At 36.8% G+C, this 13,289-nt stretch overlaps 1 protein-coding gene across 2 annotated transcripts; it reads right to left on the reverse strand.

Annotated features, from left to right (window-relative positions):
• Positions 1 to 1,590: 1,590 nt before the first annotated feature.
• On the reverse strand, positions 1,591 to 3,588 carry LOC311277274 (uncharacterized protein). 2 transcript variants are annotated; one of them, XM_084387537.1, is made up of 2 exons: positions 3,353 to 3,588; positions 1,591 to 2,760 (listed from the first exon to the last, which is right to left on the reverse strand). In XM_084387537.1, the coding sequence occupies exon 2, from the start codon at positions 2,691 to 2,693 to the stop codon at positions 2,061 to 2,063; it is 633 nt and encodes a 210-aa protein (XP_084243663.1). In that variant the 5' UTR covers positions 2,694 to 2,760; positions 3,353 to 3,588; the 3' UTR covers positions 1,591 to 2,060. The 2 variants fall into 2 exon arrangements, with proteins under 2 accessions (XP_084243663.1, XP_084243664.1); XM_084387538.1 differs by lacking the exon at positions 3,353 to 3,588 and adding an exon at positions 3,004 to 3,283.
• Positions 3,589 to 13,289: the final 9,701 nt, after the last annotated feature.

The raw sequence follows: 13,289 nt of genomic DNA on the forward strand, positions 1-13,289 counted from the left end.
GGCATGATAAGGGGTACGACACTGCCTGGTGCCCTCCAGAATGTGGGATGGTGCGACGTGGTCTTGAGGAAGACTGTGTTTGGGATCCAAAACGAATCACAGTCATTGATGAAATACGCCCAAGAATGCAAGGAGCGTATGGTGTCTGCCATTAGCGTTATTAAGTGTGCTTTCCAATAAAGTTTGGAATTCTGAAATATTTGTTGAAAATGTCATACCAGCTGTTAGATTTAAACTGCTCATGTTCTGTGAAATGATGAATATTTTACTACAAATTCTGACCCTGTTGCTATGTATGAATAAATTAAACTTATTTCATGCACAAATCTTTGAGTTATGTTTTATTTTAAACATTGTTATAGTTAATAAATAAATATAGATAAACATGACTATATGTATCATAAACCGATACATGTAAAACAAAGAGCAAATTTAAGAAGAACCTAGCATTAACTTTCAATATCTTATTTATCCATCCAGCAAGCAAAAGTCAGACATTTCCTTCTATTAAAAAAATACAAAGTATAAAACTAGCTTTTTAGGCAATATATGATAACATTGACACATATTTCACAATGATCCTCTTCTCTTCCTAAAATTGAAATCCTGATAGCTTTGATCTTTTCATTACCAGAAGAAATGCAAGCCAACTTTGGCTATATGTAAATGGAAAAAAGGCTCTGATCATTTCCATCCTGACCTGTCAACCTTGAATAACTTGATCTGTACTGTACATTTTTCATCTGCAACAGAGGTGGGAGGGAAGCAGAAGCAAACCGTTGTTGACGAATTATATATATATGCCAGGATCCGTAATTCTTACTAACACCTTGTATACATACAGTAAATTATGATGCTGTGCAGGTGCATGTTTTATACAAATTTACATTGCAAACACATTAAAAATTATTCATGAAAGGCTATACAAATTATTAGATCACATACTGTATAAAAGAGTGAATAGAGAATTTGTGTATTATAAAATTCAGTCTATAATTAAAATCTTTGAAAGGAGGAATTATTAAAACCAAAGGCCCATTTCATTTTAGACCCCAACTTCAAGAGGTGTCTAGTACAGAGTTCATTCCTTCCTTTCAAACATACAAACATCATATTTTGCATGTAAATAGCTTATTGCTGGGTGGGAAACTTCACAGAATGCCAAGCAGGAAAAGAGATAAGATAGGAAAACATTTGATTTCTGTTTTTTATACTTCATACTGGTATTACTTTTTCAGTTCAGATGTGCTTGCTTTTCTCCCAGGTTTTTAGTGGTAAATAGGTCTGCACTGCTACACTTTTATTTATTTTTTTACCGACTTTCAGAAAGCCTTGAGCATGTTTACAGCAAGTACTGGCTTATAGCAAGAGTCAATGTGTCAGATTAAATTCTAAAATAAATGCCACTCATTAACTATATGTACAATTTGGAGGATTTTAGACAAAGTAAAAAAGCTACTTTTTCCTTTTATTCAATATTTTGCTAAACTTCACATGAATATTACAAATTCAAGATTTCAACAGTAAATCAAAATTGTTACAAAGATACAGCATAATTGCAACTGCAGAACAGAAGAGAAAAACAATATATTTTATTAAATAGAAAGTGCCTTTATTTATTGTTATGTACTCTCAATTCAAATTCAATTCAAACTTTGATAAGAATGATGTTTGGCACAAACTGTCGCAGGTGTTGAGGACCTTAAGAAACTTAACAATATTAATCTGATCAAATTAACCACTAGTGATATAATTGATGAGCAGAATTTCATAAAATTGTTAAATGTTAAATTTACAGTTTTGGTTCACTATCCAATATCCAATATTATTAATAATACATGGTTCAATAGCCAATATCTATCAGAAAACAACAAATTAAAAATAAAAATAAACTGATTAAAACAGTCATTTTGAATGGTCCTGTGTAAATATAAAGTTAACAACCTTACTATTTGATGTACATTTCCGCAGTGTTGGTTTAAAAAAAAAACACAAAAAAACTCAAGTATAATAATGAGTTTTATTTATTAAGTGCCTTTAACAAAGCAAAGTGTATCGGGTTACTTCCCTTTCCTTCGGCAAACATGATTCTTCATGAAGGGGCATATGGATGCTTTGCAGGACCAGCATTTCTCCATTGTGTGTTGATCCTGTGTTTGCATTCCACAGCCTTTACACAGCTTCAGATCTTTCCCCTTCGGATCCTGCGATTGGCTTTTCTGCTTTATGAGACTCTCCAGAGAACTCTTAGCACTGGAGTCTGTGCAATGGGCTATACCAATCACAGTGAGTCTCTTTGGGTCAAAAACACAGTCCTCCTCAAGTCCTGAAACAGAGGCAGGTAACCAGGCCGTATCATATCCATTCTGATGCCACGAGGTCATCTGGTTCAGGCTTTGCATGTCAATCTTTTTCACTTTACCCACTCTTACTCGTAGCTTAAACACAACTCTGTCATTGGGAGCACATGCTGGGTAACCCATTGCTTTGTTAATGTCCCTACTACAGTAGACTCCAGGACCCAGAGTTCCCCCAGCAGAGGGCCGAAACCCTGATGAAATAATAGCTGGGGCATTGGTTTTGAGTGTCCCATGGTACATAGTGTAGCCATGGCTCTTTTTGGGTTCTTGACCTGGTTTAAGGTGCTTTGATTTATCACTGTATGTCGCCCATCCACTGAATTCCACTGGCATTTTGGCGCTTACACAACAGTATGCGATGGCAATGAACTTTGGATGCTCCTTTTTGAGACTGCAGTTCCTACACAACACAAATTTAAAAACAATCAAAATTGTAAAATGTTAAAATAACCCTTCAAAATATGTTCAGTTAGCCAAGATAGACCTATGATTACTATTTATATTCTGTATATTTTCATCATGCAAGTAAACAATTTTCTTATCAACCCTTAAACAGGCAATTACATTTTAATTTCATTTGGGGGGACAATGTTGGCTTTAGCCAAGCACAGAAAATTTGAACCAATTCATGTGACTCACGTACTCCAAACAGACTCAAGACTCAACTATGATAATGATAACAGAGAATTGGATGAAACATTCTCTCATGCCTCCTACAAGAGATTAAAGAGTAGCCTATGTACCCTGTGGTGCACGTTTCCTGTTTAGTTTAAGGCTTAAAAGAAATATATTGCTGACATTTCACTTGATTAACAGTGTATCCCCATCTGTTTATTTAGCAGCAACAACAAGATGTATATAGCACAGCGCTTTGGAGGACGATCTGGTAACAAGAATATTCGACACCGTTTAAAAAAACACAGACCTAAGAGTAAGACCAACCCTTATACCACGTAGGCTATTTGACATAGAACATAAGGCAATTTACCAACCTTGTTTATGCTTTGCGTACATTAAGAAAGATAATTCCACATCCACTTCCTTACTGTCTTTGCCAATTGCGTCATGAGCTGTGAGCTGGCGCACGAACACATGCTTTCACTTTCGTTTCATGAACAGACTGAACACTACACATACCAGTCATATTTGATTATTATGATTATTACGATTTGTATGGAATGCATGCATAAAATGACCATAATCCCGTCCCTCAAAAATACTGAAATAACAGATCTAGTAAACATGGGTCAGACGCTGTGCGTAGCCAATCAGGTTTCTGGAGACGCCTTCAATTGCCTGTCAATCATTTTGAGCATTCACATAGGCTAATCAGTCCATATATGGGAACCTGGGCCCAGGTTTTCAAAAAATGTAATCTGGATCAAATTGATCCGGATTTGGAAATCCAATGTTTTGCTATCCAGGATCACCTGATCCATTTTACTTTTATGCCAGTTTTTTAAAGGAACCTTGGATTGGATCACTGTGATCCAACCAAATTTCAGGATTACAAAATCCTGTTTACTAGAGCCTTAAATGGAACCAACAGTGTACCCTTCTGGCTTAGCAAAGAACAACAGTTGGCAAAATACCGGTGGCCACAAATAACCATTGTTTATTTTAATTTTAAAGAAACAGAAACATTTTACTTTCCTTATTTTGTTATGTTTAATTGTAGATTTTTTATTTATTTATTTTTTACCATATCTCATTAGATGTGACATGCTTCATATATGCTTCAAATATGAAGAAATGTATATATCATCAGTAAACATTGATTTTATGATCATTCACTTAAAAAAAAAAACCCTCTGGTTTTATTTTGTTCGAAAAATCACAACTGAATCCACCCTTCTGATGGGATCAGGATAATCCTGTTTTTTTGGATCAAATAGATCCAAAACCGAGTTCAAAGTTCTGAAAAACCCAAAGGGCAGGTTTGATCCAGATCAAATTTAAGATCGGATTACATGATCTGATCTTAGTTCAGAATCCCTCTTTTGCTTTTGAAAAACCCATTTCCAAGATTTGATCCGATCCGTGATCCGAAATCCCACTGGATTACTTTTGAAAAACTGGGCCCTGTAGCTAAACCCGGCATAGATGAACTTGGAGGCGTTTTCATGTATGGGCAGAGGTGGACAGCCTACATTTAATTTGAGTACTGTGTACACTTTTTGAGTATCTGTACTTATACTTGAGTATTATTTTTTCTGGAAACTTTTTACTTTAACTTCACTACATTTAAAAGACAAATCTCGTTATTTTTACTCCACAACATTTCTGTCAAGAAATGAGTAGAAAGTAGTAACGTCAGTCAGGGGATGATTTTGGTTGCAGGGTTTGCATTTTGGTTGGAAATGAAAGTCGGGTTGACGTCGTAACCCGATGCCAGATTGACGTTAGAAACCGATGTCGGATTGACAACATCAGTTGGGTTCTGACGTCAACCCGATTTTCATTTTCAACCACAATACAACGTCTGTCCAACGTTGGAGATAAACGTCAATCTGACGTTGGATTCTGACATCAACCTGATTTTCATTTTCAACGTTGGGTTTGGTCTTCTAAATGTGAATTTTGTCATTGTTTTGGAGCACACTAGCTTTTAGATAACAGTAAGGCTCACATACTCATTCTAAAAGCGAAAAAACTTTAAATAGGGCACTATTGAGGGAACAGCCATTTGGGTGTCCGAAACCATGTGGACGTTATTGAGTGCACTTATTCAATCTCACATTCAATCCCACTACTGGAACTGTGTTTTAGAAATAAATTTGATATTGATATGAGGGTAGGTAGGCAGGCATAGATTCAGAGGCATAATGTACTGTAAGTATTAGATACAACAATGCAACAATACTAAAACAATGCATTGACATTTACTTTTTACTTCTGATACTTAAGTACTTTTAAAAACGAGTACTTCTGTACTTTTACTTAAGTAAAAATCTATCTTTACAACTTTTACTTGCAACGGAGTAATATTTTACCAGTAGTATCAGTACTTTCACTCAAGTAAGGAAGTTGTGTAATTTGTCCACCACCTCTGTGTATGGTGTAGGTAAAAGACAGAGGAAAATAAAGTAACCAAAAAGTGACGGGAGCGAAAAATAAACAAGAGGAGAGTACAGCTTTTCATTTCTACAGGGAGCTAAGAGCTTCAGCGTTCATAAAACGTTGAGCTGGTTGAACTACTGCTTCATGTAACATAAAGGAAACAACACTGCTATAGTATGAAGGGGCGTGTTTAATATGGTGGCTGGAAATCTGGTCTTTACTCTTACGAAAAAGAAGTATACTTCAAGTTAATTTTATAAAGTATACTTAAGAAATGTTCAAGTATATTTTTAAGTATACTTTATGTAGTAAGTATACTAATATCAATATGTACTTGTAGTAAACTTGTAATATTTCAATACTGCTTGGGACTAAATTGGCTCACTTTTAGTATAAAAGTATGTTTATGTTTACTATAAGTGTAACAGTATAAACTTTAAATACATAAATAGGTTTCTCATTTGTAATGCATCTGTACTACAAGTGAACTTATAAGTATACTATAGTAGTTTACTATTTTAATACAATTAGTATTTTTTTTAGTTTATGAAAGTATTAGAGTACACACTTAAGTGTACTCTCAGTAAACTACTAGTTTAGTAGTTTATACTGCAAGTATACTTGTAAGTTTTCTTTCAGTGAACACAACATTATACTTATAGTTTACAATTTATATATTATTTTTGCACTTGCAGTATACTATATGTTCAAATGTAGATGTTATTTTTTACACTTTAAAAATACCTTTAACTGTACTTTAACTTTAAAAACATTTTATTAGCTTCATGCATACTTTTTTATCAACACTTGAATGTCGGTAAGTTTCATAAAGAAAGGCAACATTTTAAACAAAAAAAGTTGAAAAAATCAGATTTTTGTCAAAGGCATTCAGAACGATGATCAAAACAGATGGGGTAGATCGAGTCCAGCACCCCCAAAGCTTCACAGTCGTTTTCTCTTCATGGGTTCGACATTTCATTTGGTAACATTAAGCAGTTTTGATGAAAGTTTAATGTTTGATGATCACGTAATTTTACATTTGAGTGAGCAATCTCCTATCACTTGTTTCAGCTTCTTCTTCTCCAGGGGTTTGATCCGGAGATTCTGGATAGCTCATGGATAGCTAGAAAATTCAGTCAATGGTGGGGAAAGAGTAAAGTAGAATTAAAGTAAATTCCAATGTACACTACCAGTGGACTAGCCTACACAAAAATCAAGATATGCAGAATTAGAAACATATCTATCAATATTCTAATCAATATTTTCAAACAATGTAAGTTTCATAAGACTGTTTATGAAAAATTATGGAAAATTTAAATAGGCTACTTGATCAAAAGAGTTAACACAACTACAAGCCAAGTATACTTGGACTTTTCTCTCAGTATAAGTCAAGTACACTTAAGTGTAATTTTAAGTATATATTCTGAGAAGTACAAAAATTTCTGAGAAGTATATAAAATGTAGACTGAAAGTATACTTTCTTATTTTTAGTTTAAAAGAAGAATAGAACACTTGAATAAACCTCTTTTTCGTAAGGGTAGCCCATTTCTTTTGTAAACTAGTTGCCAGACATTTGATTTAGGATAGCTTACCTGAGCATTGATCAGCACTATCTGGACAAGAACCGCCCAATTAGAGCGGAAAAGGCCGTCTGATTGACATGCAAAGTGACCAATTACAATTCGTTTAGTTTAACAAGGAGTTTGACATCTGAGACTGTACTTTAGTATATCTCAGTAGACTATGATAAGGGATCATTCTCCAAATGTGTTGAAGTCTTGTTTAGTTATCTCCAGTTAAAGCTGATTGTAGGCTATTTCTGTCAGGTCCATTAAGTCAAGAACACACAGACAATAAAAATAGAATTTTTATTGAATAGATTGCAAACAAGTTGATGTTCCTGAATTGAAATTTGGCAGTATGGCTCTGTTCAGGGAGTCCTCTGACCTTTCATGAGCACCATGAAATAGCAGAGAGTCAGAGGACAGCAGCAGCAGCATTAGGGAACGCTCACACAGTTTAGGACTGTGAGAGCTAAAATATCCCCCCAAACAAAACCACACCTGGCAATCCTCTGAGATACAGAGGATGATTTTATTTTCACAATTTATATGCTTAGTAATCTACGAATATATACGGATAATTTGCTATGTTATAATCAGATGAGTCCTGGCCACCCATGAGTTAGCAGAATCAGGGGACAGCAGCAGCAGTATGTTCTGATCAGATGATCAGCAGCAGTATGAGGAGATAGCAGCAGCATATAGAGACAGCATTATCAGCATGAGGGGATGCAGCAGCAGCATAAGGGCTCTCACATTATTTTGACTAGATGAGCTATTCCCCCCAAAACAGAAATTGAGTGTCTCGAACGGTGTCGTCTGAGCCACCCTAATTTAGCAATTTATATTATGGTAAAAATGATTAATTAGTTACTGAAATGAATATTCAAGACTGCAATAGCTAAAACTAGTGATGTTACGTCTGACACCGACGCTCCGAAGCTTGCTTCAAACTCGAACGGTCCTTGCAATGAACCACTGCTTCGGAGCTTGTATCATTACGTCACTAATCACGTGAAAATGACTTCTGAAGCAAACACACGGGTTCACTCCTGTAGTGAACCACCTGACTGCTTTGACAGCCCAATCCAGTGTTGACAGGTTTGAAACCTGGCGGCTGTATTTCTTATAAAAGTGAAGGTAAAAAAAAAAAAAAAAAACTTTAGAAACCATTACAGAAATTCTATTGGATTTAATGGTTTTCATGGGAATTTTATTGGTTGTAATGGGAATTATAGTGGTCTCTGTGGGTCTCTACTGATATGTGTTGGGTTGTATTGGTGGGGGCATTAAATCCTAATGGAATATGTCCCAAACACACTACAAAAATAATTCTGTAGTGGTTTAAATGGTAAAAGCCAATGGTTGCTATTTTAATATAAACCATTAGAATTTCTGTGATGGTTTCCAACTTTTTTTAAGCTGGTCTGATCTTCTGTCCTTGTCTAAATAAATAATTACACACACACATCATGCTTAATGTTTTATTATCAAGGTGAACACATGGAATTCATTAGTATCTGTAAAATTCACCTACATAAATGAGTTTCACAGCACTAACACTGTTTCAGCTTTGATCGCCTCGGTAAACACGTAATAAACGGGGCGTTACTTGCATTTTATGGTTGTCAGCTTTGTTGCATTACATTTACTTCACCAGGAGATGGTGCTGCAATTTATATCTGAATGAAGCTTCGAGTAATGAACCATTTTCGACACAATTGTATCAGAAAGCAATAATGCTTCGAAACGCTTCATTTGGCCATCACTAGCTAAAACATGCTGTTACCCAGAATGATCTGACTTTGAACTGTTTTGACAGTCTGAGTAAGCGCTATGAAGAGATGACTAAGCACCTTCTGAGAAACAAGCTAGATTAAAGAATTAAACAGCTTTTTACCAGCGTACAGATCAGCAGAAGCGAGCAGCAAGCATGTATGAGCAAACTGAATGTGCTTTAAATAGGGCGCCTTGTTTGAGCTTTGGCCATTGAGCAGCGAGGGGAGTTAACGAGCTAATGCAGCTCAGCTGGAGCAGATCAGCTGACGGGACAGTGTTGTTAGCAAACAGCATTAGCAGTGTCTTGACTACCTGGCCTGCCAGAACTAACGCTGACGCTCAGTTTATTAACATATTGGCATTAGTAGGCTAATCATAAAGGACAACTGGACTTTTATTCTTTATTTTATTGGTTTATTTTACTTCACGAATGGAGCGAGGGTGGTAATAGCAGTGACAGATTTTATTAAAGATTAATTTTCTAAGACGACATTGATTGCATCTTAAAACAAACAAAACAACTACAAATTATACCCTATTGAAAGAAAAAGTATGGGATTTGTTTATTTATCTACACATTAATGAACACAAACTGTGTGTGGTGCATTTTATTGAAAGCATTGATGGCACTAGCATTGTAACTTTTCGACTTTTCTAAGTAGCAGTATAATTGCTTTACATAACATTATCAACAATGCTGGTACCTAATAGTCAAGAACCCTAAAAATCCTTTAACTTATCACACACATAACATGTCTTCAGTTAGCCTGGCAAGCCAGACCTACATCAAGATGTTAGGTCTGGAAACTCACCATAGACACGCTCAATCCGAGGGTGTGGTACTCGATGCAGAGCCAAATGGGAGGAGCTAGAGCTCCAGCTCCTCCCCTCGCTGGATTTAGTGGGAGGGGCCGCGCATGCGCAGGTTAACTTTCTCGCTAGCAAAGAGTTACGTCACGATCTTTTCCCGCAGCGTTGCATTCCGGGAAGGCGCCGCCATTTTTGGTGGTAACTCTATCAGTTGCCATGGTTACTTCTACAGTGAGGCCAAGATAAATAGCAAAAGAGAGAGAAAAGATCAGCTTGATATGCGTTTGCATTTTAGCGATATGCCACAGTTTCTTGGTGAGATATGGAGAAGGAAAAAGCTTAAAGAAACGACCTATCACGTTAATGACGTAGCCTACGACATTGCCAGAATGTACGATCTGTCCGCACAAAATGCACATCCAATATCAGATTTATTTCCACATATAAATAAACCCCAGGCAAAATTAATCCGTGAGGCCCTATTTTTAAATATATTTTATATAGTCCTATAATGTTTTTTTAATATAATATATTAAAATGTATATTTGTTAATAGGCTATCTTCATTGCCTAGATATAATTACACAAAAACACATCCAACAGAACATAACCTGAGTTGTTCATTTTTTATAATATGTTCTTTTTCTTTTTTTTCATTAACGAAATGTCACTTCGTCTTTATAACAGAATAAACGGCTGTCTTTCAAATTCCCTCTGCACGCAATAGGACAGCGCTACAACCAACCAGAGCGTTTTCCCAACAGCTGAGCTAACGTTAGATGATAGATTCAACTTTTGCCATATCTGACAGGCAAAAAAAAGCATTTGTAAACAAACGTGTCGTAAATACTTCACCTTTGGCTTATAGTCAGAAGTTACAAGTACAGCTCGCTGCATCCTGCGGTGGACGTCCAACCCGGCCCACATCCAAGTGTGACGTTAGAAGCCACGCCCATGTCCAAATACGGCACGTGACTCGATTTGTTGTACGCATGCGCAAAATGGCGCTGCTTCCTGTCGGAATTCTCGGAAATATATCGGTTGTTGTAATGAGTTGTTATCATAGTTATTGGTTTATAATAAAGATGAGGTTATTGGTGTAGAGGTGTGATGAAACAGATTATTGGTGCAGTTAAATTGTGACGCTTTGGCAAGCTTGGAATGGTCTAATTCACAATTACTCCCTCAACAGCTGTATTAGACAATACGTTACCTCTGCATTGCTCACTGGTTTTGTAAGTTAATGACATGGTAGTACAAGTAAACAATGTACCTTAAAATGATATTTTTGTATTTCTCTTGTATTTCTGTGACACAAATGGTAATCAATAATCATGTCACTTTCTTAATTATATGTACTCCAAACTGCACTTATAGTTACCCCTTCTAAATTAAAAAAAAATGTGGTTATAGAAATATTGCATTTTTTACAACCAAATTAAGAATTCACTTATTAGTTAATGCCTGTTATAGCAAATGACTTTGAAATCAAATAATAGAACAGCAGAATGGAATTTATGTAAACCTTAAGTTAAAGAACCAATATGGTGAAACTCGAAAAATTAGAATATCGTGCAAAAGTTCATTTATTTCAGTAATTCAACTAAAAGCTGATACTAATATATAATATAGTCTCATTACATGCAAAGTGAGATATTTCAAGCCTTTTATGTTTTGAACTTTTGCACAATATTCTAATACATAAAAACCAGTTAATCTCTCGCTTCCCCTTCTGTACAGGTTTTATGAGTTTAACATATCAAAATATAACATCAGAATATCATCATAGTTCAAAATATCTTGGTCACAAATTAATATTTTAATTTAATATTTTGTGTTAATACATCAAGTTTACACACATGGGTCTAAAATGACCCATCTATGCAAGCATGATAACTTTTTCTTAAAATAACCAATGTCACAGTTGTTCAGAGCAACACATTCACTATACTACTTAAAATCAATAGTATATTCCTGCACAATCGGAGGCTGCAGCTCGTTTATATACTGTCTATGCTGCAGCTTTAAGACCCCGGTAACAGGACCCTAGTTTTTTGTGACAGCGCCACCTGCCGAACTGGATGATATAGCAATTTGGGCATGGGCATGGTGGCTTCTGACGTCACACTTGGATGTGGCCGGGTTGGACGTCCACCGCAGGATGCAGCGAGAGGCTACTCAGAAGTTACGCTGTTTGCGTAGATCACGGAGCACGCAGTGACAACCGCGCCCACTACGGTCACATATTATGATGGTCACAGAATCTGGTGTAACACCTGTAAAACTACGAACACATCTTCCTTTTTAAAGAATGACTTAAGTGCCGTTCTTTGCTCTTTTCTCAAAGAAAAACTTAACTCCAAGTCCTCCAGAGTCGCGGCCAAAGCCGATTCGAAAGACTGTTCGCCAGCAGCCATTCTTTGTTTTCAAGCCAGGTAACCGTCACATCTCTGTCGTCATTATGTTAAGCCCGCCCCGCCTACTCTATACGCGTTGTGATTGGCCTGACCCAATTTGGGTTTTTGCAGCTAGAAGGTCTATTGAGAGCAGGGGGGCAGGGATTTGTATTATTTTGAAGGTACCCCCGGGCGCCGCCATTGGCTAGCGGAACCCCACCTGCAGTTAGCATCCCATTGACTCCCATTCATTTTGGCGTCACTTTGACAGCGAATAACTTCACATCTGAGGCGTTTAAAGACTCCATTTGTCCATTATTTATTTCTAAAGAAACACGAAAATGTATAAAAGGCTCCATTACCTTGTAGCTTACGTTATGGCCCTGTAGAAGCAGTTTTTGTAAAAGTAGGCTAACGATTGCGTCATAGCCACGCGACTCTCTGTCGCACAGTAGGAAATTACCGTATGGACAGGAGTAGAAGCTCGCGGGCAATCGGGAGGACGTCGAGGCAAAATGACAAAGTTATTAATCAGAACACCAACAAAAAGTTTCTCCTGCTCCAAGATCATGGACAGCTCATACTCACGCTCTCCGTCTCTGCAAGTTTCGGAAGGGAATGATTCAGATTGAACTTGGCACAGCTACTAGAAGACAGACGGTTTGCTCACGTCACATCTACGTCGTCGAGCTCAGTTTGAGTCTGCGCAGTACGCTGGACCCCCAGGAAGTAAAAGTTTCTAATTGGCTTCACTTTGTCTCCGTTGAATCCAATGGGGTCGCTGTGTCCATTTCTTTTACTGTCTATGATTGAGAGTGTCTAGACCATAGATATCATATATAAACGCTAGATGTCTTATGGCGCAGTCACTTCCGGCATCATCGTTCGGCCATCTTGTCACAGTGCTCTGTGCATTAAAGGGATACTCCACTTTTTTCGGAAATATGCTCATTTTACAACTCCCCCAGAGTTAAACAGATGAGTTTTACCGTTTTAGAATCCATTCAGCCGAACTCCGGGTCTGACGGTACCACTTTTAGCATAGCTTAGCATAGATCATTGATTCAGACGAGTCCAGTAGCATTTCTTTCAAAATGACCAAAGAGTTTCAATATTTTTCCTATTTAAAACTTGACTCTTCTGTAGTTAAACCGTGCGTCATATCACTACGCCTGCTGCACCCATGTTCCGGCCGCACAGTTCCTTGATTATTACGCCGGAATGAGAGTAGTTCCTAGCCATATAGGCTTAGAAAATCGCAACTTTTAATTTTCCGTCGATCTTAGTACACGGTTTAACTACAGAAGAGTCAAGTTTTAAATA

The sequence above is a fragment of the Rutilus rutilus genome, assembly GCF_951802725.1.
Source record: "Rutilus rutilus genome assembly, chromosome: 18".
NCBI classification, from domain to species: domain Eukaryota; kingdom Metazoa; phylum Chordata; class Actinopteri; order Cypriniformes; family Leuciscidae; genus Rutilus; species Rutilus rutilus.